General features: G+C 40.9%; 1 protein-coding gene across 1 annotated transcript; it reads left to right on the top strand.

Annotated features, from left to right (window-relative positions):
* The first annotated feature begins 307 nt into the window (after window positions 1-307).
* On the top strand, window positions 308-15,528 carry PLSCR5 (phospholipid scramblase family member 5). Its single transcript, XM_021536814.3, has 10 exons — window positions 308-490; window positions 3,365-3,622; window positions 4,345-4,547; window positions 7,096-7,247; window positions 11,302-11,344; window positions 12,197-12,417; window positions 13,341-13,502; window positions 14,122-14,283; window positions 15,163-15,241; window positions 15,320-15,528. The coding sequence occupies exons 3-9, from the start codon at window positions 4,535-4,537 to the stop codon at window positions 15,199-15,201; spliced, it is 792 nt and encodes a 263-aa protein (XP_021392489.1). The 5' UTR covers window positions 308-490; window positions 3,365-3,622; window positions 4,345-4,534; the 3' UTR covers window positions 15,202-15,241; window positions 15,320-15,528.
* The last annotated feature ends 7,621 nt before the right edge of the window (window positions 15,529-23,149 follow it).

The raw sequence follows: 23,149 nt of genomic DNA, 5'->3' as shown, positions 1-23,149 counted from the left end.
TCCCATGCCAAAGCCTTCTCTTTCTCCTGTGTGAAGATTTGGTACGGAAACTGCTTTATGAATTTCCGGCGGATTGTTGTATTTTGCTGACATCTATATTTAGTTTCTGATCCACATCAATACTTGCTGGGCTAGCATTAAAACCCCTGATATGTATTCAGTACCATGTGCCATCTCTAACCACACAAGCTCGAAAGGTTTCTCCCCTTACACAACCACTTTGAGATTGCTATTTTGATCCCATTTCTCGCAGCGGAGTTGAATGCGAAATAAAGATCAGGGTGCTGGAGAGCTGCTGTGTGGAAGATTGCGTTTTGCTGCTAATTGGTGCGCGACAGGCACCTCGTGTGGCAGCTGGCTGGCAGCGCTGCCTCGGGAGGCGGCTCCGCAGCGGCAGCGGGACCTGCCTGCGGAATTCCAGCGGCACTGCAGGGGAGGAGCTCCTGGAGGCACCCGCTGGAGCAAGACGCCTCACAAACAAAAGTTCAAGGTGAGAACCCTACTAGGTGCTGGCTGATTTAAGAAATTGTTTGGCTTTTATTTTTTCCTCTCCAGTGCAGGAAGCAATACTGGGTGAAATAATGTAACCTGGGGCTTGTAATTGCACGGGGTCACAGTCTGATAGTTACGACCACTCTCAACGTTTCTCCCTGGGCTAAAGGGAAGACAAGGAAAAGGAAGAAAGAAGGCTATAATATTTCCTATTTTAAAAAATGGCAATAACAATGAATTTTAATGCTGGTCACAATTGATATTTCGAGGAAAGGAAATCTAGGATGCAAACAGTGATTGGTGATGACCCCTCTCAGCAGCAGGGAAGCTCAGCTCTGCCTGTGATGCTCAGGTGCGTTTCCTGATGGCTGTGTGCTGCTCTTAGCCTGCTGCTGCATGGCACAGGGCGTCCCTGGATGCATGGGGCTCAGGAAGGACAGCTGTGGAGGGGCTGAGCTGGCTTTCCTGAACTTATGGAGATCGTGGGGACAAGGGGAGATGCAGTTTCTGGAGGAGTCCGTAGTGGTACAGTGGGGAAAGGGGAGTGCTATCTTCTCCTGCTGAGTACAGGGACAAATACTTCACAACAGGTTCACAGAGCAGTTTTCTGAACAGCAGGGAGCAGGATGAGAAATCAAACAGCTTTTCCTAATTCTTTGAAATTTGTTACTGTCTTCTGTTTTTCTCTTGTGAAGGTGTTTTTTTGTGAAACCATTGCCATACTCCTCCTGTGGTGCCTGTAGAAAATGGAAGAATGATTAGGCCCCAGAGAAATGGCACCTATGCTGAGCCATATGACATTTTTGCTCTCTTGATCCACCTGGTTGACTATTGCTACAAGCTTTCTGGAGGAAAATCCGTGTTCTGTTTCTGTGCTGAGGACAAGGATGCCTTAGTCCATGGATACATTTCCTGCAGTAATTTATGTAATAACCATTAACTGCAGTGATGCTTGTACCTCAGCTCAGCAGGGATGGATCTCTGGGCCTTTGTGGACATGGTAGTTATAGAAAAGATGCAATTTTTCTTTAAGGGAAAAAGGAAGGTCTTAGATGTATAAACTCCTTCAGCCAAGAACTGCTTGCCCTGATCTGGATAGGCTCATTGATTTTGATGGATCCATGCTAACTTGTGCCTTCTAAGGGTTTGCCCATCAATTTTTATCAGCTTTACAGCTTGGGATGGAGTAAGAATATTTTAGAGGTAGCAGGAATATATGTATATAGACTCAATTTCTTCTTTTTTTCCTCTTTTTCTTTTAGTTTTTTTTTTTTTTTTTTTTTTAATAGCTGTGACTGTGTTTCAGATGCCCAGCATATTCATGCAGAGGAAGGCAGTGTACTCTGTTTTAGGGCTGAGACTCTGACTGTAGATCAGTGTAGTGATACCACTTTCCTGGGCCTTCTTCAAGGCCAATTCAGTGCCTTGGTGAAATTCTCTTTTGAGTGCTGCTGCTCTGTTTCCTGAAAGCCTTAAAATATGGTTAGAAGTACAGTACACAATTCTTTACATGTTTGTCCTCATTTCTTGAGTGTTCCTCCTGTGCATACCTAAAGGACACCAAAGAATGGCTGTCTTTGTGCCTGAATAAATATGATTAAGTCTTATGTGCCTGATGACTTAGTGAGAATGCTTTTAATCATGGCAGTGGCCTATTTGGACCAATATATGAGTATTTATTTAAAAAAAATTAGCACACCAGAAATTCAGATTAAAGAAATTATTAAATATGTGGTATTACTTGTAAGGACTTATGGCAATGCAAGACTATTTGCAAATCTTTCTGAAATCTACTGATATAATCTACTAAAATTATTGCTTTGGAATAAAACAATAGGAATGGGGTAAAAGGGGGCATTGTAAAAGATGTGAAAATTTGTGAAAGAAACCAAAACCACAAAATGTACTTAAAGCCAAGTTGTATATCTTTTCTGTTACCTATTTACTGCAATTTTGCAAATAATGTCAGAAAAATTAATTCTTTGAGGCAGAACTATTTCAAGGAATTGTTTATTTCATGAGTGGTAGGAAAATGAAACCTGGCTCCTGCAGGGAGGGGAGCCTGCCTGTGCTGCCAGGGCAGCTCTTGGGCAGAGCCTGTGCAGGGCAGCAGCAGCAGCAGCTCCCAGAGCAGCACAGGCTGTGCCTGAGTCCTCCTCTGGGTCAGCAAATGAATCACTTGGACTTCTCAAAAAACCTTTTAAAATGTTTGAAATGTCTTCTTTCAGTATATTTTTTTAGTGTGTTCTGTCTGTTTGAGGCACTTTTCTTAATGTATTATGATTGTTTTATGCATTGACAGAATTACTGGGACTTTTTTTGCCCTGTAATTCTCTGGGAGGTAAATTAAATCTTTATTAATTTTTATAGATACATGAGTGCCATCTCATTTGAATTCTCATCTATAATTTTAAAATATAGGTTCACTATATTTATCCAGAGCGTTCCCTGTACTTTTTCTTTTTTTAGGCTTTGTGTCTGCTCTCTTGATTAGAGCCTCTGCTCCAAAGAAGCCCATCCTTGACAGGGAGAAACAAAGAAAAACTTTTGGTCATTCTTAATTTTTATTTCCAGTTATGTCAAACTTCCTCCTAATCCAGAAGGACTTGTTCAGTACCCATTTTTCAGTCATCAAAATCTTTGTCTCTGTCACTTCTCTGGTTGTTCCCAGGTTGAGCACAGCAGGGTCTGGCTCCTGGGCTGGCCTGTGCTTGCCACTGCACCCAGGGAGTTCTCAAGCAGGTAGTCATAAACTCCTGGGAAATTTCATGTAGCCAAATCCACAAGTAGATCTGAGACTCTTGCATTTGCTACTATAGTCTATAAAAATCAGCTTCTTTATAATTTGGGGTTTTCTGTATTCTTCCTTCAGTGAATCCTCATCTGCATCTTCCTGCGCTGTAAACTCTGGAATTTAATCTGCTCAACCATACTTCAAGACAGATTCAAACCAGTGCAACTTGCAGTAGCAAAGAGGACAGAAAATGATCCCCAGCACCTCCCTCTGCTCTGCTGGACTCTGTGCATAGGCTCTGCCATTCTTGCAGCCATGCATCACAGCTGCCTGCAGATCACATCTGCCTGATGATTCCCACAGCAACCTGGGAATTCAAGACAGGAATATGAGCTGGTAAGTGAAGGTTACTCTCCTTTCTTCTCATCTTTTCATCCCAGTGTAGTGGGGGTGATTATATATGTCACAGTTTTGGACAGTGCTTGTCTGGGGCAAAGCACTGCCAGACTGTTTTAGTTCTCCAAACCCAGTTCAAACACCTCACTGGGATCAGCAGAACCCTGCGTGGTGTGAGTGGTAGGGGGCATGGTGGTGTGGGAATGAATGTACAGGATGATTTTATGGGACTGGGTGTAGGCATGACATCCCTTGGAGGACATCATCTGGCTAATGTTACAGGGATGGAATACAGTGAGAAACCCAAGACAGCTTTTTCTGCTTTGTGTGTGGAAAATGTTGACTGGGGTCAGCTGTAGGGAAAGCATAGAACGGGTTGGAAGGGACCTTTAAATCTAGTTCCAAACCCCCTGATGTAGACAGGCACAACTTTCCCTAGATCCTAAAACCAGGCTCAGAGCTCCATCCAGCCGGGTTTTAAACACTTTTAGGGATGAGCTATCCACAACTTCATTAGCTCCTCTGGATAGCCTGAAGAAGTGGAAACACAAATACGAAACCAAATCCAGAATCTTTGTATTCTCCGAATAAACACAGACGCTATAAAGCAGGATTTGAGGTCCAACATGTTCGTTTAGGCGGTGGGTTCGCTGCCGCTTTGTCTCTGCGCTGGCTGAACTCTTTTCCCTCTTTCCCCCGGCGGATCGGCGCCGGGTCCGCAGCGCTCCGCGGGCGGCGCAGCGCTCCCGCGGGGCGGACAGCGCCGCTCCTCCGCGCTCTGCCGGCCGACAGCGAGGACACAGACACCTTCTGAAGTTTGGTGCATGCTGTGCGCCTTTTTTTATTTGCTGCAACAAGAAAAGCCTTTTCTTTTAACCCGGCTTCCTTTGAAGAAGTAACTCAGGAAGCTTCATGGCTTCTCAAGGTAAGTGCATCTGTAGACGGTATTTTTAGATCGTGTTTAGAGAAAACTACAGTCTTATGTGTTTCCAGCAATCAGCAGCCTGATGAAATGAGTGTTTCAGGATAAAACCACATCAGTCAAAGCACAGTTGTTTTGTCTACCTTTAATTTTTCAGCATCCAGCATCCAAGAGTCTCCTAAGGAGACTAAAATCTATAGTAGGATGTTATTTGAATAAAATACATTATAAAATGTTTGCCTCTGCATTCAGTCAGAAAATTTAATGTTGGTATCTTGGTGTTTAAACCTGTCGGTACAGAATGCCTGGCAAGGGTGTGTACTGAGCCAAAGGTGCCACTATTTTTGCACAGTTCTTCCCTATTTCACTTTGAAAATACTACATCAGCAAATGCTTTTCACATTCAAAAATGACCAGAGATCTGATAACTCCATATGAAGAATAATAATAACTGAATTTAATCAGATTACTCCTCTCGGGGTGTGTCTGTCATGCACTGACTACAGCAGTAGCCATTGAGTACACAGGGCAGAGGGCAAACATCCAGCATTTGATCTAAGCAGCCTTTGCCATTCATTTTCTCCAGGTTTTCAAATGTTTAAGCAGAAGGATACAAATCTCTTTTTCTCCTGAGTGCAACTCCATGGAGGTCACTCTGTTGGCATGTGCAGAGGCATGTGTTGGCCCAGGGAGTTTTAGCAATGTCTGTCTAGGTTTGCCAAAGTTTTTATCCCTCTTTCTTGCCCTCAAAACACTCAAGACATTCTGCATTAGAGCACTAAAAGGTACACAGGAGCAAGCAGGTTTTACAGCATTATTGTACTCTTGCAATATAGGAGTTTTTGTTTCAAATTTTGTTTAGCTTTAGCCATATAAGAGAAATGTAGTTTTGCATACTTTTTATGTTTATCAGTTAGTACAAATGGTTGAATAGTAATGGTGTGGAATATAGTTTTTAGTATGAAGAAACTTGACAATTCACCTCTTTCAGGAACATGCAACTCTACAAATTATGTTTGTACAGAATACTGACTGTATCATATGGTAACTTTTAAGGTTCTCCATGCTAGTAATGAAATGGGAATCTTACACAAAAATAGACAGTGTCAGACTAGCTGAAATTGTCATTAATATTTAATGTATTTACTGTTTGTTTTTTGTATAGCTTAAAATTTGACAGGCAGAACTGCAATTTGTTGTCTTTTTTTCCTCTTTATTATTCAAGAATAACACTAACACTGGGCTACTTCATGGCATTTCATGTAACAACAAGAGTTACGGCAGTAACAGAACCCTGTGAGGTAAAATGATGCAGAAGAGCACATAAAATATTTATTACCTAGTTATACATTTTTAAAAGCCAGCAACAAATTCAAAGGGGTTACTTCTTCCTGTGGTCTCAGACTTTGAAAGAAAGCAGTGGCTGCAAAGACAAATTAAGATCAAAATATGATTGAATGATGAATCTTTCACAGTGAGTTCAAATAATATGAAAGAATCTCATTTAAACCCACAACAGCAAAAAAGAGACTCAGAGCCAAAATTCCTTCTGGACCTCAAACCCCATTGTGTCTAAGTATATGGTCACACATGAGATAAAAATGATCAGTTTGGGGACTGCTTTCCTGCCAAATCACAGGGGCTCAGCTCAATACAAGGATTTGCCATTTAGATGAGGAGAGCTTCAGTTTGCTCTTCCTGATTCCTGCAGAACCAGTGTTGCTGAAGGCTGAGGAACAATGTACCTGGAAAAACTAGCAGGAATTTTTTGGCAGCCCAGTGGTTAAGGTGGTCACTGTGCTGTGGGAGATGGTGCCTGTGCCTGTGGAGCAGTGTGGGTTTACAGGTAAATGCTCTCATTACCTTCACAGCACTGGCCAAAGTCACCATCACTGTGCCCTGAAGGACTTGTGGTAGCAAACCAGAAAACACAGTATAATGATATCTGATCCAGTCATTAAGATAATAATAAATAATACACTATAAGAGACTGTGTAGACTTTGATATCAGGGTTGTAATATCCAGCTTGGGGAATCTGAGATCCCTGGAAAGGTTATCCCTAATTAAGAGAAATTATGGGTGCCCTCAGGATGCTGGAAATCATCTTGCTGGGAGCCAGCCCTCAGCAGCTCAGGGCACACTGGCACACAGGGCAGCTCACAGGAGCAGAGCTGGGCAACCTGTGCTGAGGGGCTTCTGGCCACCCTGTGTGTGAGTCCAGGCCAGCTCCAGCCTTGCCACACAGGCTCTGTGCTCACCAGCTGTCAGAGCAGATCAGTTGCCCTCCAAGACACATCTCCTGATTTAACTTCAGCTGCAGTGATTCCTCTTTGCAGTGATTCCCTTTTGCAAATCCTAAGGCAGCTTTACAATCAGTGCTCGATGTGTGGGACACCAGGAGGTTCCTTTTGGGTCCCCACTCCTGCCCTGAAGTACTGATACAGTCACATGCAGAATGATGTTATTGTGCCAGCTTTGATTCAAGAAGCTAGCAGCTCCTTGGTCCTGATGTTTCTGGGTTTTTTGTCTTTTTTTTTTTCTTTTCTGCAGAATCTCAGGGACAAACCAAACTAATCTTTAAGGATTACCTCCCTGGCTCTTCTGACATTCCTCAACAGAATACTCCTGTTGAACCAACAAGTCTCTGGAAGCAAACATCATGCACTCATAATTTGCCACCTGGTCTGGAGTACCTGAACCAGGTCCTGAATCTTTTTGAATGTTAGAATTGTTATGTTTTCCTTTTATGTTGCTTTGATACCTTGGAGGATGAGGTTGTTTGGGTTTTTCCTCTTGGGGGAGGGGTTGGTTGAGATGGAGAGGCTTTTTTGTTGTTTGACACTACTATGAGATAAGGAACATAGGATAAAGAAGCTTTTTGTTCACTGCTGCCATTCATTTTATAGAAATTAGATGAGCATAAGTCTGAGTGGCTACAAACTTGCATTAACTCTGTGTGAGGAAGAAAGTGCTAATGCCTGAGAGAAGAAAATGCTTGAAAATGGAGGCAGAGAAATAGGTCATACGTGGGGAAGAAAAATTAATGCTTAAGTCTTCTCCATCCTACTGCTAAACATGTGGCTGTGCCTTTTTCTCTGTGAAACTCTCAGCACCTGGAGCTCAGAGCACTGATGGTCTGCAGCTCTGCTCCAGAAGTTTCATCTTCTCCTGAATATTTTTACCAGGAGGGTCACTCCCTGCTGCTGCTTTGATACTGACTGAGGTTTGCATTTTACATGTGGCTGGATTTTGACACTCTTACATGCTGAGTAAGGTGTCACATGCCCTGCCTGGTGTGGGCAGGGACAGAATCGGGCCCTCAGCATAGTCAGATCATGATTCTGATACATCTCTGCTGTATTTGCATTTTGGTGATGCTGGGAAGTATTTACTGCACTCAGGATGTGTATTTAGGCACACATTTCTGCTAGTTTTGTATAGGAGCAGAAATTTTATGTATTTTATACTTTGAACTGAGTTACCTAGATAGCTGATGAAATTGGGAGACTCTTCAGAAGCAAGTCTTTCATTTTAAGATGCCTGAGCACAAAATGATATGTGTTGTCAATTACACAAGCATTTGCTTACAGACCGTGGAAGCTACATTTTTTAATCTAAAAGTGATTGTGATAGTCAGTACTTGGCAGGTTACATATTCAGGCTCCTGTATGAACACAAATTGCACCTCAGATTTACCCAGACAATGTAAGCAAGCAAATACTATCACTCCATTTTATAGAAGCTTTGCATCTGACGTTAAGACAAAAGAGCAGGTCACTCTCAGAGCTACAACTGGAACTGAAGAGCTCATTCCTGTTTATTCTTGGCCTGTTCTGCAGCCTTTGCTAACAATTCTCAGTTTTCTCTGCAGTCTGAAAAGTGGGAAGCAGGTGTGCAGTGCTGATGGTTGGCACGTTCCCACAGCTCCAGTTTCTGTGTGGTGCAGAACGTTCTGGTGTGTGGTGCTGAAGCCATAGTGGCTGGGTGGCTAATGAAAGGGGCTCATTCAGGGTGGATGGGAGCATAAAGGGGGTCCCACCAGCAGGGAGAGCGCTGCCTGCAGAATGCATGTGGGATTCACAGCTGCTAGGGCAATCCATTGGGATTTATCCTCATGGACTAAGAGATTTTCACATAATTAAACGCTTGAATGAAGATGTTTCTAGCAGAACTCAGACATTATTTATGCCACTGGGAAGATTTCTTAAAGACTGTGTTTCATTCTGGTGCTGTGTGCACTGGGGAAAGGTGGGTCCAAACTGAAACAAGCACAGAGAGGTGCTACTGGAAGTGCATGGAGAATAGAGAACCTCCTTTAAAACAAGACTCCATCTGTTTTATCTGTAGAATAAAAACAACACTATTGGAGAGGGAACCATACTGAGTGCCTAGGAGAGTAAACAAACTGTGGGAAAGAGACATATTTAATTTATAGACTTACATCACTGGAAGAAAGATTATGTGTGGTTGTGAATAAATACAGAAGAACAAATAGAAATTACGTTCTCCAGCAGGATTGGGCAAGATAACTGACTATATTTGAGAAAGCTGAATGTATTTCTCAATAAGACCATGACATGTTTGACTCTGATACAAGAAACCAAATTTAGTCAGTCTCAGAGAGATCCCTACAGCCTTACTCTAAATAACAACTCAAGTATTGGATGAGAGAAAAGAAAACTGTGTCCTGTAGGTAAAGGCCAGCCAGCAACATTTCACTCTGCAGATCCACACCCTGTGGTGAGTTCAGGTGAAGGAACGGTTCTGATCAGCTGAGGTGCACCAGAGAAGGGCAGAAAACTGCTGCTGCCTCAGCAAACACATCAGCTTTCTATGACTATCACTCTTTAATAACTTCCTGCAGAAAAAAGTTACCTAAACCTCATTACTGTTTTCCAGATTACAGCCATAGCTTGAAGAGTACTTCAGTGTCCATAACAAAAATCAAATTAACCTTTTTCCACAGCAGGAATACACAAGTGAAATTTTGGAGAAGAATTTTCTGAGTTCTTCAGCTGCATGTTGTGCCACCACTCAGGTTTAACTACTTTAGTCAAAAGCTCCTTTGTTTAGAGTTGGTTAGACTGATCAGATGCCCACAGAACTGAATACTGAGAATTAGCTGTGTGTAAGGAATTTTAACATATCTGAGCTCAAGGGAACCAGGCCCTTGTTAAGCCAAAGGGCTTTGGGTGCTTTCAAATGCAAGTTCAGGATTCCCTCAATCCAGAAGTACTCCAATAAAAATGCATCAGAATAACTGCCCTGCAGAAATCAGTGAAAGGCAAAACAAGGATAACAAGTGGTATTGCTGTCTTGTCTCAACATTGTTTATACATTGTGCACAGTACACAAATATACCAAAATCACTCAATGCTTTTAACAATTCAGGGTCATTAATTTTCTTTTCCCTGTGAAAGTCTACATGGGAAAAAGAAATCCATATCAAAAAAACCCTAAAATATTAAAATAGCTCTACCATCTTTAACTCTTTGATTCTCTTTCCATCAGCAGAGCCCTTCCCATGAGCCTCCAAGAGCTCTCTCATGAGACCCAAACAACAAACAGCAAAGATTCTTGGGAGAATATTTTTACGTCTAAATATTTTTACGTCTAAATATTTTTTATTATTTCAATTACTGGCATGCACATTTCTGAGATTAATGAAAGGGATAAGGAAGTTTCTCTTTTTACCAGCTTCTCTTTGCATACTGAACTAGCTGCAGGAACTGACTAGAAGTGACAAATGTCTGCAACAGTTTGAATACGTACGAGGCAAGATTTATCAATTTTAAAATATCCAGGCTCTGGAGAGCTGTGGCATGGTGCTCTCAGAAGGTTGCTGTGTGCTTTGTGCCTGCAGCTGTGAGTAATGGCAAAACCCTGTGCCAAGCGTTTGCTCATCAGGAATTTACTGAAAAATTATGGAAAAGAGATTGGTAAAGCCTAAAACTGTCACATAAAACAGGCATAAAAAGTCACATAAAACTGAAAGGTAGACTGAAATTAAATCTTGTTGGTTTTATAATGCTAACAAGTGTTCTCCAAGAAAGAATAATTTAGAGGGACGAAAAGCACAGCAAAGCTAGGTATCATGGCAAGCAGGTTTTCTCCTGCATAACCATCTTGTGGGGAAAGACATTTTCAGCCAGTTGAGTGTTTCATTGTTTTGCTCATTCTGTTACCCTGGCATGACCATTTGCCAGATTCAGGGTGCAGGGCTTGTGTTCCTGAGATCAGAGCATTAAAGCTGCTGTGTGCCATCGTTGGCATCCCCTGATTGCCTTTCTGGGCTGGTCCAGCAAGGTCCTTTGGGATGTGGCCACTGCACATTTTGAGCTTGAGCCCAGGCTCATTCACTCCTGCACTGCCATAGTGCCCAGCACCAACCTTGGATTTGGGGTAAGGAGCTTCCCTTCTGACAAAGAGAGCAGCAGGAGCAGGAGTGGATTCTGCTTTCTCTTGCTGTTGTCTTCCTTATTCCCCCAGTGAAGATTATTTTTCTCCAAGTGTGTGGGTGAATTACATGGCCACATCACCTAATGTCACATTCTTCAGCCATAATTTCAGAGAGAAATTATAGAGATGGGATATAATTTGAGATACAATGAGATATCCTTCAGGCACCAAACCTGTGCACCTCTGTAAGGAAAGAAATCTTAATTACAGGGAGATGAGCAATAAAAATAGACACATGACCACTGGCAGCCCCAGACCTATCCAAGACCCACCATCTGGTTTATTTTTTTTAAGCAGCTGGACCAGATAATTATTCATCAGCAAGTGGAGCTTCTGGAAGGTATGGTGCAATCCTTGTCACCCTTTAACAGTGCTGGTACATGGGTGTCTCCAAAAGGCATCTGAGTCTTGCCCCCAACTCACTGAAGTCACTGTGAACCTTCCTGCTGCCCTTGTGTCAGGCTGTTATGCTGTCATAGGGTGGGGAAGGCTCACTTTATTGTTTGCCTGTTCTGCAGCAAACCACTGAGGGGTGAGTTGTCTCTACAACAGTCCTAAATTCTCTCCCTCAGACACCTCCCTCTCAGTGTTACTAAACCTTAACCATCTTTCCATGGAAAAATTTATCTAACAATCATTAACATACTATGAGAAACAAAGCAAATGGAGAAACGAAGGTCAGAAAACATAAGAAGCAAAAGCTTTTCTAATTATAAAGTTTCTCAGCATTTTAAAGTAATGAACAAATATTAAATACTGTAAAATTTTACTACCAGTAAAATACTATAGAATATATTTCTCCTATTCAAAATGGTTTTGGCCTGGTTGTCAAATAACCTGCTGGGTGACAGCAGGTCTCTATGGTGGGGTAGTCTCAGGATGTTACTTTTCACAGATGATAAAGCCAGAAAAAGCCCAAACCAAAAACTCAGGATCTGGATTCTCTGTTGTGATACATACTTTAGTGTACAGCAAATTGAAGTCTGAATTAATTCCTTCAACATACAGACCTGGCACTATTATTTCCTTACACTTGTATATTTTCTTTGTGTTACTACTTCAAAACAGTTTTTTAAACAATCTTTGTCATAGACTTCTAGAATAAATGCTCATATATACGTGCACTAACATTACGCTAAAATAATAACAAAGATTATATTAAGTTAGCATTCTACTTGTTTTCCTTTGTTAGCCATACTTGGCACAGAGACCTCCAGCAAATACGAGATAAAAAACCCCTTGGGACAAAGAGTTTACTTTGCAGTGGAAGAGAACGGCTGCTTTGACCGCAAGCTGTGCTCGCCCATCAGGGCGTTCACCATCAGGATCGCGGATAACGCGGGCCGCGAGGTGATCCGAGTCATCCGACCCCTGAGGTGCAACAGCTGCTGCTTCCCCTGCTTCCTGCAGCAGGTGAGGGAGCCCCAAACCCCCTTTGTCCCAGCATCTCGCTCTGCAGCTCCTCCAGGGTGGCAGGGAGGAATTCAGGAATTCACAGCCCCCCAGCCCAGGAACTGGGGGAGCCCTTTGGGTACAGACAACGAGTTCTGTTCCCGGTGTGCTTCCTCCTTTCCATGGGACCTGGCTTTGCTGACATCCCACACAAAGCTTTGGTGGCTGGTGATGTCTCTCCAATCAAGTCCAAAACATTGCTTGCAGTGACACAGGCAGAGATCGCCCACTGAACTCCAGCAGGGCGAAGGATGGAAACTCTGTGAAGGCCACTGGGGTCTATGGCTGGGACTTGGAAGCAGATCTCTGAGGAGGCTGAGCCTTCACTCCACAGATCTGCCTCTTCGGGGCCATATATCTCTGGGAAATGGCAGAACGTGGAAGTAAGCTGCTTGGAGTGAAAAATGGGGATCTCGTAGAGCATCAGATATTTCCTCCTTATTTTTTGACTCTCCTTATTCAGACATCTTTCTTGTGTTATGAAAATGTTTTACAGGTTAGGTCATCTACTTACCTTCTTAGCACTTATCCTTGTCAGGATTTTTAAAGAAAAGGCCCTTTGGTAGCACAGCTACTTAAAATAAGCTTGTAGGATACTCCCCGAGTACAATATTTTTTTCCCCCAGTTCATAGCTTTTATAAAGTCTTTTATTATATGTAAGATGCTGGTTTCTGGTTCAGCTTTTTATTTTCATATTTTCCCCTATATTTAACAACACCATTAGACAGTTCTATAATATCTAATTCCATGTTTGGTAAAATGGTATGTTACTATATTCAGTGGATAAATATCTTGTCATTATATAAACAATACACTCTAATGGAAAAATATATTAATATAAAATCAGCTAAAATATTTTTTGTTGTTTTCTTTTGTTTGCTAGTTGGAAGTTCAGTCCCCACCAGGTACAGTAGCTGGGTACGTTGTACAGAATTGGGACCCTTTTCTGCCAAAGTTTACTATACAGAATGAAAGTAAAGAAGATGTGCTAAAAATAATTGGCCCATATGCAACCTGTGGCTGTTTTGAAGATGTTGACTTTGAGGTATGTTTTGTACAAGTGTTAACAATTTAAAAGTTTTACTATGAATAAATTTCTGAGGTGAGAAGGAGAATGGGAGATAGTTGAAGAAACCCTGAAGAGAGTTTTCTGATGTGAACAGTGCTTTGACTTCATTAAGAATCATAAGGGTTTATCAACTTATCAACTCATTAGCCAAATCAGAAGACTCCAGTGGGTATTGTCTGAAAGTTCAGTATGCTGTAAGAAACATGCAGATAGATGAGAACATGCCTGTCCCCTGAGGGGACAGTGGTGCACAGCAGTGGGGTTAGGAGAATATAAAAAACATGAGAGAGGAAAAAAAACCCACAACTTTATAAAAGAAAGGCAAAACTGGAATCAACATTCAAGATTGCTTTCTCCCACTTTTTGTCCGCTCTAAAGATGCTGATGTTTCCAAACTTGAGACCCTTTCTTGCGTGCCACTCGTAAAGGGAAATTTGACACTAATAGAACACTGCAGCAATAAGAATAAAAGGAGAACCTGACAACTATAGCATACTCAGCATGTCAGGACACAGTCATTAATTCTGTGGAGATGTCATCAGTGTGCACTTGATTTGTTTACATTTATGTCTGTTCCTGTTTTTCCTTTGTGCAGGTAAAAGCTCTCAATGAGATGACAACGATCGGCAAAATTTCCAAGTATTGGTCTGGATTTGTCAACAACGTCTTCACCAACACCGCCAACTTTGGGATCCAGGTCCCTGTAGATCTCGATGTGAGGATCAAGGCAGTCATGATTGGTGCTTGTTTCCTCATTGTAAGTCTGCAAGGTGGACCGGCAGACCTATGGGGATGTGCAGACCAGGGCCAAAGGGGCCCTTGCTGTCAGCTGAGAGCTGCAGAAGTGCAAACCCAATATCTAAAAGATAAATTAGCTAAAACATTTTAATTTTTATATCTGCTCTTTTTTTAATGTTCCTAAATTTTTGTTTATTAAACTGTTTGAATAGCATTACACATGCAGTTCAATATTTTGCAGGGCAGAATCAAATCTCAACATACATGTCAAACCTGCCAAACTCCTCCACACCCTTTATTGTTTGACCAAGTGTATGGATCAAAAAAAACCCAAAAAAGTTATGTTGTTTCTAATGGTAATTTCAAACCAATTCAACAATTCTGTTGAGTGTTGTATGTAAGACCTTCAGGTCATATGAAAATTCCTACAAAAATTCTCCCATGAAGATAACCATAAGAACTATATGAGAAGGAGAATACTCAGTAGTAGGGGTAAAGAGAAGTGGAGATGCATGTTTCTAGAATTAGAAATTGATATTTGCTGTGTAACTCTTTTGCCAACGTAATTGTGTGAACATGAAATGGTTTCAAAATCATCTGTGATACTTACATCAGAGACTATAAACCAAAATTATAATACAATTTAAATTATTCACTGAAAAGTGTTTGCTTTAAAATTCCAACAACAATTTAGAAATTTTGCTTTTAGCAGGATAGAAATGATAGTTAAAATTTTTGGATTGTCCCCTCCAAAACCCCTGTTTCTCAGTGGCAGTGATAAAAAGTGATTGGCTAATATAAATACTTTATGTGACAAAAGCCGACAAGTAAGGCTTTTGATAGTAATTTTTGCATTTTTGTGCCTTTCATATCTAATTCACAGTTTGTTTATTTGTAGGACTTAATGTTCTTTGAAAATTCTTTGGATGGATTATAACAAGATGACAGAAACAATGAAATATGCAGAATGTGTTTCGGTAGGTAAAAATGAACATAAATTGATCTCCTCGCTTTGAAGGCTTATACATTTCTAATTCTTTTTCATTTTCTTCCAGAAATCGCTTGAGCTTTGGACATTATTTTGAACTGTAAAAATCTGTGTTCCTTATATGAAAAGACAGGGAGCTAATTATGATGTTTATTAAAATATGTCTCATGTAAATAATTTCTCACTTATATTTTATATGTGCTGTAGCTAAACACATACTTTTCACACAGAGCACTGTTGCTTTGGAACAGTGCTATTCTCTTCTTTCTCTTTTGATGTTCCTGCATGGGAAATCATGAAAGATTAGATGAAGGCTTACAGCATCACTGATGAAAGTCTATGTTTAGAGAAGCCTTTGATGTTTTGCAAGTGCTGGTACCAGTTACTAACCACATGAGGGTGTGTTCTGGGGGTTTTGCTTTTTTATAATTTTAGAAGTAATTTTCTGATTTGCTATTTAATTAATAGTAGCAAACTGATTTGAAAGTAACAAATATAAAGACATACCCGATGGGAAGTTCAAGATGTTATCTGTTTCAGTGAGTTGGAAGAATGGAAGTTTTGTTTGATAGTAAATTAATGTTGTGACAAAGATTGTTTTAATGAGTGGCAGCCAGAAATTAGGCTTTCAGCCCTAGACTTGGGAATGTAAGTTCTATTCTGAAAATCTGGTCTTCCACTATTTGCACTGAAGGCAGGCCATAAATAAAGTTTGAGCGATGGTTTTTGTGTGCTAGAGGCTCCCAAATCACTTCCCTTTGTACTTGCCAGTGCTGAGGATCCTTGCTGCCATCTACTCAAGGCTTTCCAGAAAAGATTTGTTCCTCTTTGTAATATCTGGTGGCTGATAATTTTTCATTCAGACTTGCCTGAGGCTATCCTAGAATAGAGTTATTCTTTTCCTTTGGCAAGCTCAGGTATTTTCTATGATGACTGTGCAGAAGGAGCATTTTTCAGTTCAGCATTTTCACATGGTTGCTCATTCCTGCAGCCACACCTCATCATACTGTTCCCAAACATTTTCACCAACTTTTGCTAATACAAACTTCCTTTGTAGGAATGATATATATGCAAGACAGAAACAGAATTTTTTGTTGCAAATTATTTGCTGAATGAGATTGCTTATGCCTCTGAAAAACTCCCTTCAAGTGGCAAACCAGTACCATAAAATATTGGTGGCAAACCCAATTCCTCTCGTAGTCATCACTCAAGTTTCTAAGGGGAATATTTTACAAATCATTAGAAATGCTGGATTTTTTTTTTTTTTGTTTTTTTTTAGTGCCAACCAGTAATTCAATTCTTGAAAACAACCAACACATCAACGGAAAGAGAGGAGATAATGAATAATTCATAAAAATGAAAAAGAGCTAAATTTATCAGGTGATTACTTCTCAACAAATATTTAGACTAATTTTAAATTAATGTTCATGGATATGAATTCAAACACAGTGAAGTCAGGAAGTTGCAACTAACGTTCCCATAGTGAAATTAACTCAGGAATGCTTATAGATTTAAACAGTATGTTTTAGATTATATACCACACTTAGGTATTTATACAGATTTACATATGTCTTGGAAATAATTGTGGTTAACAAGCTCTGACAATCATCATTATTGTTAACCATTTCACTTCTGGCTCTCGCTGTGACTCGAAGCGGTGCAATCAGGCTCAGGAGCTGGGGGCTCGCAGGGAGCCGCGGCTGCCGCCTCTCCCAGGAGGAAGCGCCCTGCGAGCTTCGTGGGCAAGAAGCTCCCTCGTGTGGAAATCCCGGAATTTGCAGAGGAACACAGAATTTGCAGATGAATACAGGATGCTTTTTGCTCTTCTCGCTAATCTCACACTGGTGTCGTTCTGTCAAATGCGGCTCCCACGTGCCTGACTGTAGGCTTAGGAAAAGAACCAGATTATTTTTTTTTTTCTCTTTAAATCCCTTTGCCATTTTAGACAAAGTCACTGCTCTTGTAGCCCATAATCTTGGCTCTCGTGCACTGTTACTGAGCTGTGTGTGTCTGAACATTTGACTGTATTCAGTGCCTTAAGATCAGCAAGATCCCCAGCTATATTCCACTTTTCCCACTGCAATTTCCAGTGTTCTCTTGGCCCCTAACAAGCCAAAGATGTCTCTAAGCAAATATGTCCAGCCTTATTGAACTCAACACAAAATAAGGTTTTATTTACCCTCAGGGCTGAGTTTGGCTGTGAGTGTCCATATATATACCTTGTAGGTAAGCAATATGTGCATATAATTTTCAGTTAATTTCAGCCAGATGATAACATTGGATTTCTTGCACTTTAGTGACTTTGTTGCTGTTTTTTGTTTTAATACAGAGGTTTTTTGCTGTTAATATGTATGTATATGAGTATGTTGAATGCCTCTGTTTACACTCAGAGGCAGCTTCTGGGACATACAAGAGCAGGTTCATCCCCTGGATAAAAGAAGCAGTGGGGCTGGGATAGCTCTTGTTGTTTACAACTCCCTCAGCAGCCTGCTTGACCTCCGTGCCACCCTTCAGCATCCTGGTGGAAATGCAGTGCCAATGCCAGTGCTTTTCCAGATGGGAGGTCACTCAGCTAAACCACAGCTGCCACACAGGGCAGATATCCATCCTCAGCAGAGTTTATGGATTCTGCATGATATTGCTAAAGAAGAGCTAATGTGTTCTAAGATCTTTATAACCTGCAGCTCTAACTAATTGCTCTTTCTTATTAATGGCAGTGTGTTTCATGTTATGGGAGCTACATTTCACAGTTCCCCCATGGACTAGGAGTGGCTCCCAAAGGAGAATTCAGAATCTCCCAAAGGGTCACAAGGTTTTTCTAAAGGAAATTTATGTCCTGGATATCATCTAGAAAGAAACGAGATTGCTCTAAAGAAACAGAAGTTTTTGTTAATCCAGCCAAGAAAATATTTCTGATCAGTAGCCAAACTGTAAGTCTGTGTAGCTCACACTCCTTGTGTTCAGTAGATGGCAGCAACAGTTCATTATGACAGTATTTAGCCTTTCACACAGCATAAGCTGTACCCAGGACGCTGATGGAAGTTCAGCATACCTTTAACCTCTAATTAAGTTCTACCGTTAACCGAAGGATTTTATTTTCTCTGTCTGATATTAAACCTTTGCCGCACAATAGTGGATTATCTTTATTGCCTGCGATTTACAGCTGGACTACTGGTTATTTAATGAGATCTGGTCAGGGCACGGGCAGAATACAGTCCACCACAAAGTGAGCACCTCTGGTCAGTACCCAACCTAGTTTTTTTGCATCTGGAGCATCTCTTCAGCTTCTGCAGCTGGACAGAGGACACTCCCCACCTTCTGCAGAAACAGAAGGTGCCATGTGTAAAGGAGAATGCTGTGTGGTGCTGTACCTAAAAAGGAGAAGGTTTCTATGGTAAAAGGTCATGTCATGAGGGGGGAAATCCCCTGTAGTGCCACAGAGGGGGGAAATCCCCTGTAGTGCCACAAACCCAGGTGGCACCAGCACATGGCGAGGAGCTGTTTTACCCGTGGGAAGATCAGACATCTCCTGTATGAGAGTGAAGACACCGAGTTGCTGTAAATTCTGAGATTCTTTGGTTGTCTGATAATTTGGTGGATGCAAAAGTACTTCTCTTCATAGACTTTGCTGTCTGCATTAAAAAAAGAAATTATTTTTGTCTCAATTTGTTGATTTGGTTATTGGATTAGATAAACCTGGAAATGGTCCAAAATGCACCTTTTCTAATAGAGTTGTCTAAGTGAAGCTGTTTGGAAAAAAAACAAAAACCTGAGGGTCCTCCTTCACCCTCAGTTGTGTTGGTTTCTTTTCAATTAGAATGGTATGTTCTACGTTAGAATCAAAAATCCTAGTTTAATCCAACTCAAGTTGAGTATTGAAGGAAAAGTTACCTGCAAGTCATCTCATCTGGACTCATTAACTTGTTGTGCTTTTCCACTTTAAGATACTCACTTGAAGGACTTGTTTTTCTCGTTTTCAGTCAAATTAGGTAAGTGCTCTATTTACACTTCTGATGTTTTGTATTAGAAAAACCGATACACAGCAACGACCAAACCGTGAAACATCCCGCAAGCTTTTGTTACAGACATTGCTCTGTGAGAAATACCTGTTTCTATCTAGAAATGACCATGGACATTTTCTCTTTCTGCTCCCTCCCTTATCCCCCCCAGATCATAGAATCACAGAATGGTTTGGATTGGAAGAAACCTTAAAGACCACTTAGTTCCACCTCCCTGTCATGGGAGGTTTCACTACACCACGTTGCCCAAGGCTCTAAAGGAAATATCACAGTGCATGTGTCAAGGTCCAGTATTGCTTCAAAAGTATTTTCTTAGTCATTTATGGATTGCTTGGAGAATCTTGGGTGAATTTTGGACAAGGCTAATGATTGTATTAGTTTTCTATCTATATGTCTTTTCTAGACCTTTGAAAAACTATTTGGCCATCAGGAATCATTTTAAGCAGCTGTCATGATAATGCCCATTTTTAGCAACAAGAATTGAGAAAATAAATGCAGCCTTGGATCAGAACAAGGATTTCTAGTAGAAATACCTTGTATGTTTCATAGTTTCCTAGAATTCAAGATAAAATTTTGAGCATTTTTTCTTAATATTTCTTCTGGGCTCCCTGAAGAACCCAAAGTGTCAAAATACAGTTTTATTTAAAAAAAATTAAAATCCTATTTACTTTGCAAATCTGGGGGAGATATTTTGGCTATTATGTATAGGATAGTGTGCTGAGTAAATAAGATAAGAGTAAGAAAATATTTTAGAAATAATTTGTTAATAATTAATAATCCTGAGTACTTTCTGTTATAAGTTGAGAGAGTTGGGGTTGTTCAATCTGCAGAAGAGAAGGGCCCAGTGAGACCTTATAGCACCTTTTAGTACCTAAAATTGCTATGTGAAAGTTGAAGAGACACTTTTGACAAGAGCATGTAGTGACAAGACAAGGAGGGATGGTTTTAAATGGAAAAAGAGTAGGTTTACCTTAGACACAAGGAAGAAATTCTTTATTGTGAGGGTGGTAAAGTCCTGTCCCAGGTGGCCCAGAGAAGCTGTGGCTGCCCCATCTGTGGAAGTGTCCGAGGCCAAGCTGGATGGGGCTCTGAGCAGCCTGGGATAGTGGAAGGTGTCCCTGCCCGTTGCAGGGGATTGGAACAAGATGAGCTTTAAGTCCGTGCTTTGCTCCATAACGGCAAACATGGCATGACTGTTTTAGGGCAATAAAATAAAGACAAGAGGCACTAAATCTAGGCAGGGCTGTAGAGAGAAGCCCTTGTACAAACAGGCAGGTGTGTCTTTGGCAAGTATTTTGTTCAATAAGGGCACAGAAACAGCAATTGATATGCCAAGATCATCTGTGCCAGCAGGCATGGCACCTATAAAGCACGTGCATATGATCCACAAAATCTTCTGTAAGGTGAAACTGTTTGCTTTTAGCTGCAGTGATTGGAACCAGTGGGACTAGGTGTTCTGATCAAGATCTGTGTTTTATCAACAAATGAACTCACCTCCTCCAGTAAGTTTATGCCTTGGACTTCCATACAACCTTCTGCTGTCATGAAGAGGTGTGGTTTTATGGCTGGGGCATAAAAAAGATATATGCATGACCCAACTAATTTGAAAAAGTTATATGAATGGTCCACTCATTTAAAACAGCCCCATAAAATGGTTTATCTCAACTCTTGTGGTCTTTTGCAGTTCTCTCCTGCCAGTACTATGTTTGAGAGGTTTTAGCTGAACTGTCACCATCCTGGGTAAGACCCTTGGCCCTGTCAAATGGGAAGGTTAAATGATTTTAGAGCTTGGGAATAGGAGAAATCTGATGGAAACAGGATAACATGAACTAAGGAAAGAGTATGGGAACAAAAATCAGCAGGAGGTGGAGGAGAACACAATGGGAATAAGATATTTCTAAGAATAAATTAATGTTTTCAGTCAGAAGTGAAGTCTAATATGGTCTTTACAAATACATTCTCAGTGGAAAAGAATCACGGATCTTTGCTAAAAATAAGCTTGGTTAAGTCATAATTCTTTACTGCATTGCTGATCTGTTCAAGCTAAAATGTTCTTTTATATTGTACTTCAGGAATATAACTGATCAGAGATGATTAAGAGAGAAAAAATGTTTAAGAAAATCTGCAGAGATGCAAAATGCCTCATGCAGCATTGATGTGCTCAGCACCATACGTATTTATTACTACAAATATATGTTAGCCTTCTTGGTGAACTTTTTAATATAAAACCATTATAATAAACTGAAATAGAAGCCATTCCTGAAGCAGATATATCATTGCAGAGGTAGTATTAAACAGAAAAATTTTCAGATTTTTTTCTTTTCCCATGATGTCCCAGAAAGTAAATTTTTTAAATAGCTTTGTTCAGTGTCTAATTTATAAAGCAAAACTATCATCTTAACTGCAGTCATGGTTGATGTAGTAAAGTTTAGAGTTTCAGCACCTCAGTGAAGCATTAAGACAAGGGTTTTGATGAAAGCAAGCAAAAAGATTTTTGATGAAAGCCCGATAAAACAAATGTTAGGGTCTGGATCAGGTCATAAGGCCTTCTGTCAGATGAGTCCAGTGCAACTGTAGACAGCTCCAACAGAAGTATTTTATATTATTATTTCAGAGAGAATAACTAGAAATGGTGTAAAACATTTATTGTAAAGCCATAGAGAATACTGATTAATGCTAATATAGATCTAACTGGGCAGAAATCACATGCTCTGAAATTCTGGGAAAGATCACTGAAAGAGAACCATATAGAATAATTGTAAATACCAGTGTGAAAAAGACTTCAATTTTGAAATTTACTTCAATTTTGAAATTTTTTTCAGGAACATACTGTTTCCAGAAACTTGCAGAGCCTGCCTGCACAGACTTTGTAGGCCACCTTATCCCATCCAGCAAGCGCAGGGTGTTGGACCTCAGAATCAGGGGGACTGTGGGTCCCAAGACCTGGTCCTGCAGCGGTGCAGGAGCGTCTGGGCAGGGCTGGCTGCTGGCGTGTCCGTGGCTCGGTGCCCTCTGCAGCACACAGCACATCTGTCACAGCTGTCACAGCTGTCACAGCTGCAAGGGGCTGCCAGCCTGGCCAGGAGCTCCCTCCCATCAGCACAGGCAGCGTGGATCATCCTGCTGCTGCCTTGCCAGCAGAGACATGGTTAAAGGGAGAGGAGAAGAGAGGAGAGGACATCTGTAACAACCTGATCAGTAACAACCAGCAGCTCAATTACACTAAAAAATTGAATCAGAGATTGGATGGCAAATACAATTTATAATACCGCATGATACAGCAGCCACGGAGAAAAACCTTCTGGGCTGGGAGTAACAAATCTGGCAAACTTGATTTGGGAAATAATAGGACTAAATGTGAACCTCCTGAAAGCTCTGCTCAGAATTTCTGGGAAATGGCTCTGGCCTGAGCATGGGGCCCACTGCTTTGATGAGCAATTTCTTCATGTGTGATTATTCCACATACCAGGTAATCAGTGTGAGGAAAGAGTTTATAGTACCTGACATGGGTGACTAAGTCTTAATAGTGAACAGGATTTATATCTGATGTAAATATTTTCCATTTTCCTTTTCCTATGTTTTCCCCTCTCCAGTTTCCAAACCTCCCGAAATCTCCCAGCTCTCTGTGTAAGAAGCAGTGCCTGGTGTTGGGCTTCCTCAATTTTCATTCTTAATTGAGCTGTAAATTCACCTCATAAACTCTTGCAGATCTAGTGGTCCTACATTTACAACTTTTTAATTATCTTCTTAATTAACAGAAGCCTCAAGGTCCCAGTACATTTTTGTCAGATGAGTCTGTTATGAAACACATTAACTTGGATTTCACTGGTTTTAATAACATCCTCCCCTCAGCCTGGTTCTGTGCATCAGCATTGCTC

The sequence above is a fragment of the Lonchura striata genome, chromosome 10 (assembly GCF_046129695.1).
Source record: "Lonchura striata isolate bLonStr1 chromosome 10, bLonStr1.mat, whole genome shotgun sequence".
In the NCBI taxonomy this organism is placed as follows: domain Eukaryota; kingdom Metazoa; phylum Chordata; class Aves; order Passeriformes; family Estrildidae; genus Lonchura; species Lonchura striata.
This window is presented reverse-complemented; position numbering and strand designations above follow the sequence as displayed.

Coding starts and splice junctions, on each gene's coding strand:
- PLSCR5 (XM_021536814.3), top strand. Junction 12,418..13,340: donor TCCCCTGCTTCCTGCAGCAG/GTGAGGGAGCCC, acceptor TTTGTTTGCTAG/TTGGAAGTTCAGTCCCCACC. Junction 14,284..15,162: donor TTGGTGCTTGTTTCCTCATT/GTAAGTCTGCAA, acceptor GTTTATTTGTAG/GACTTAATGTTCTTTGAAAA.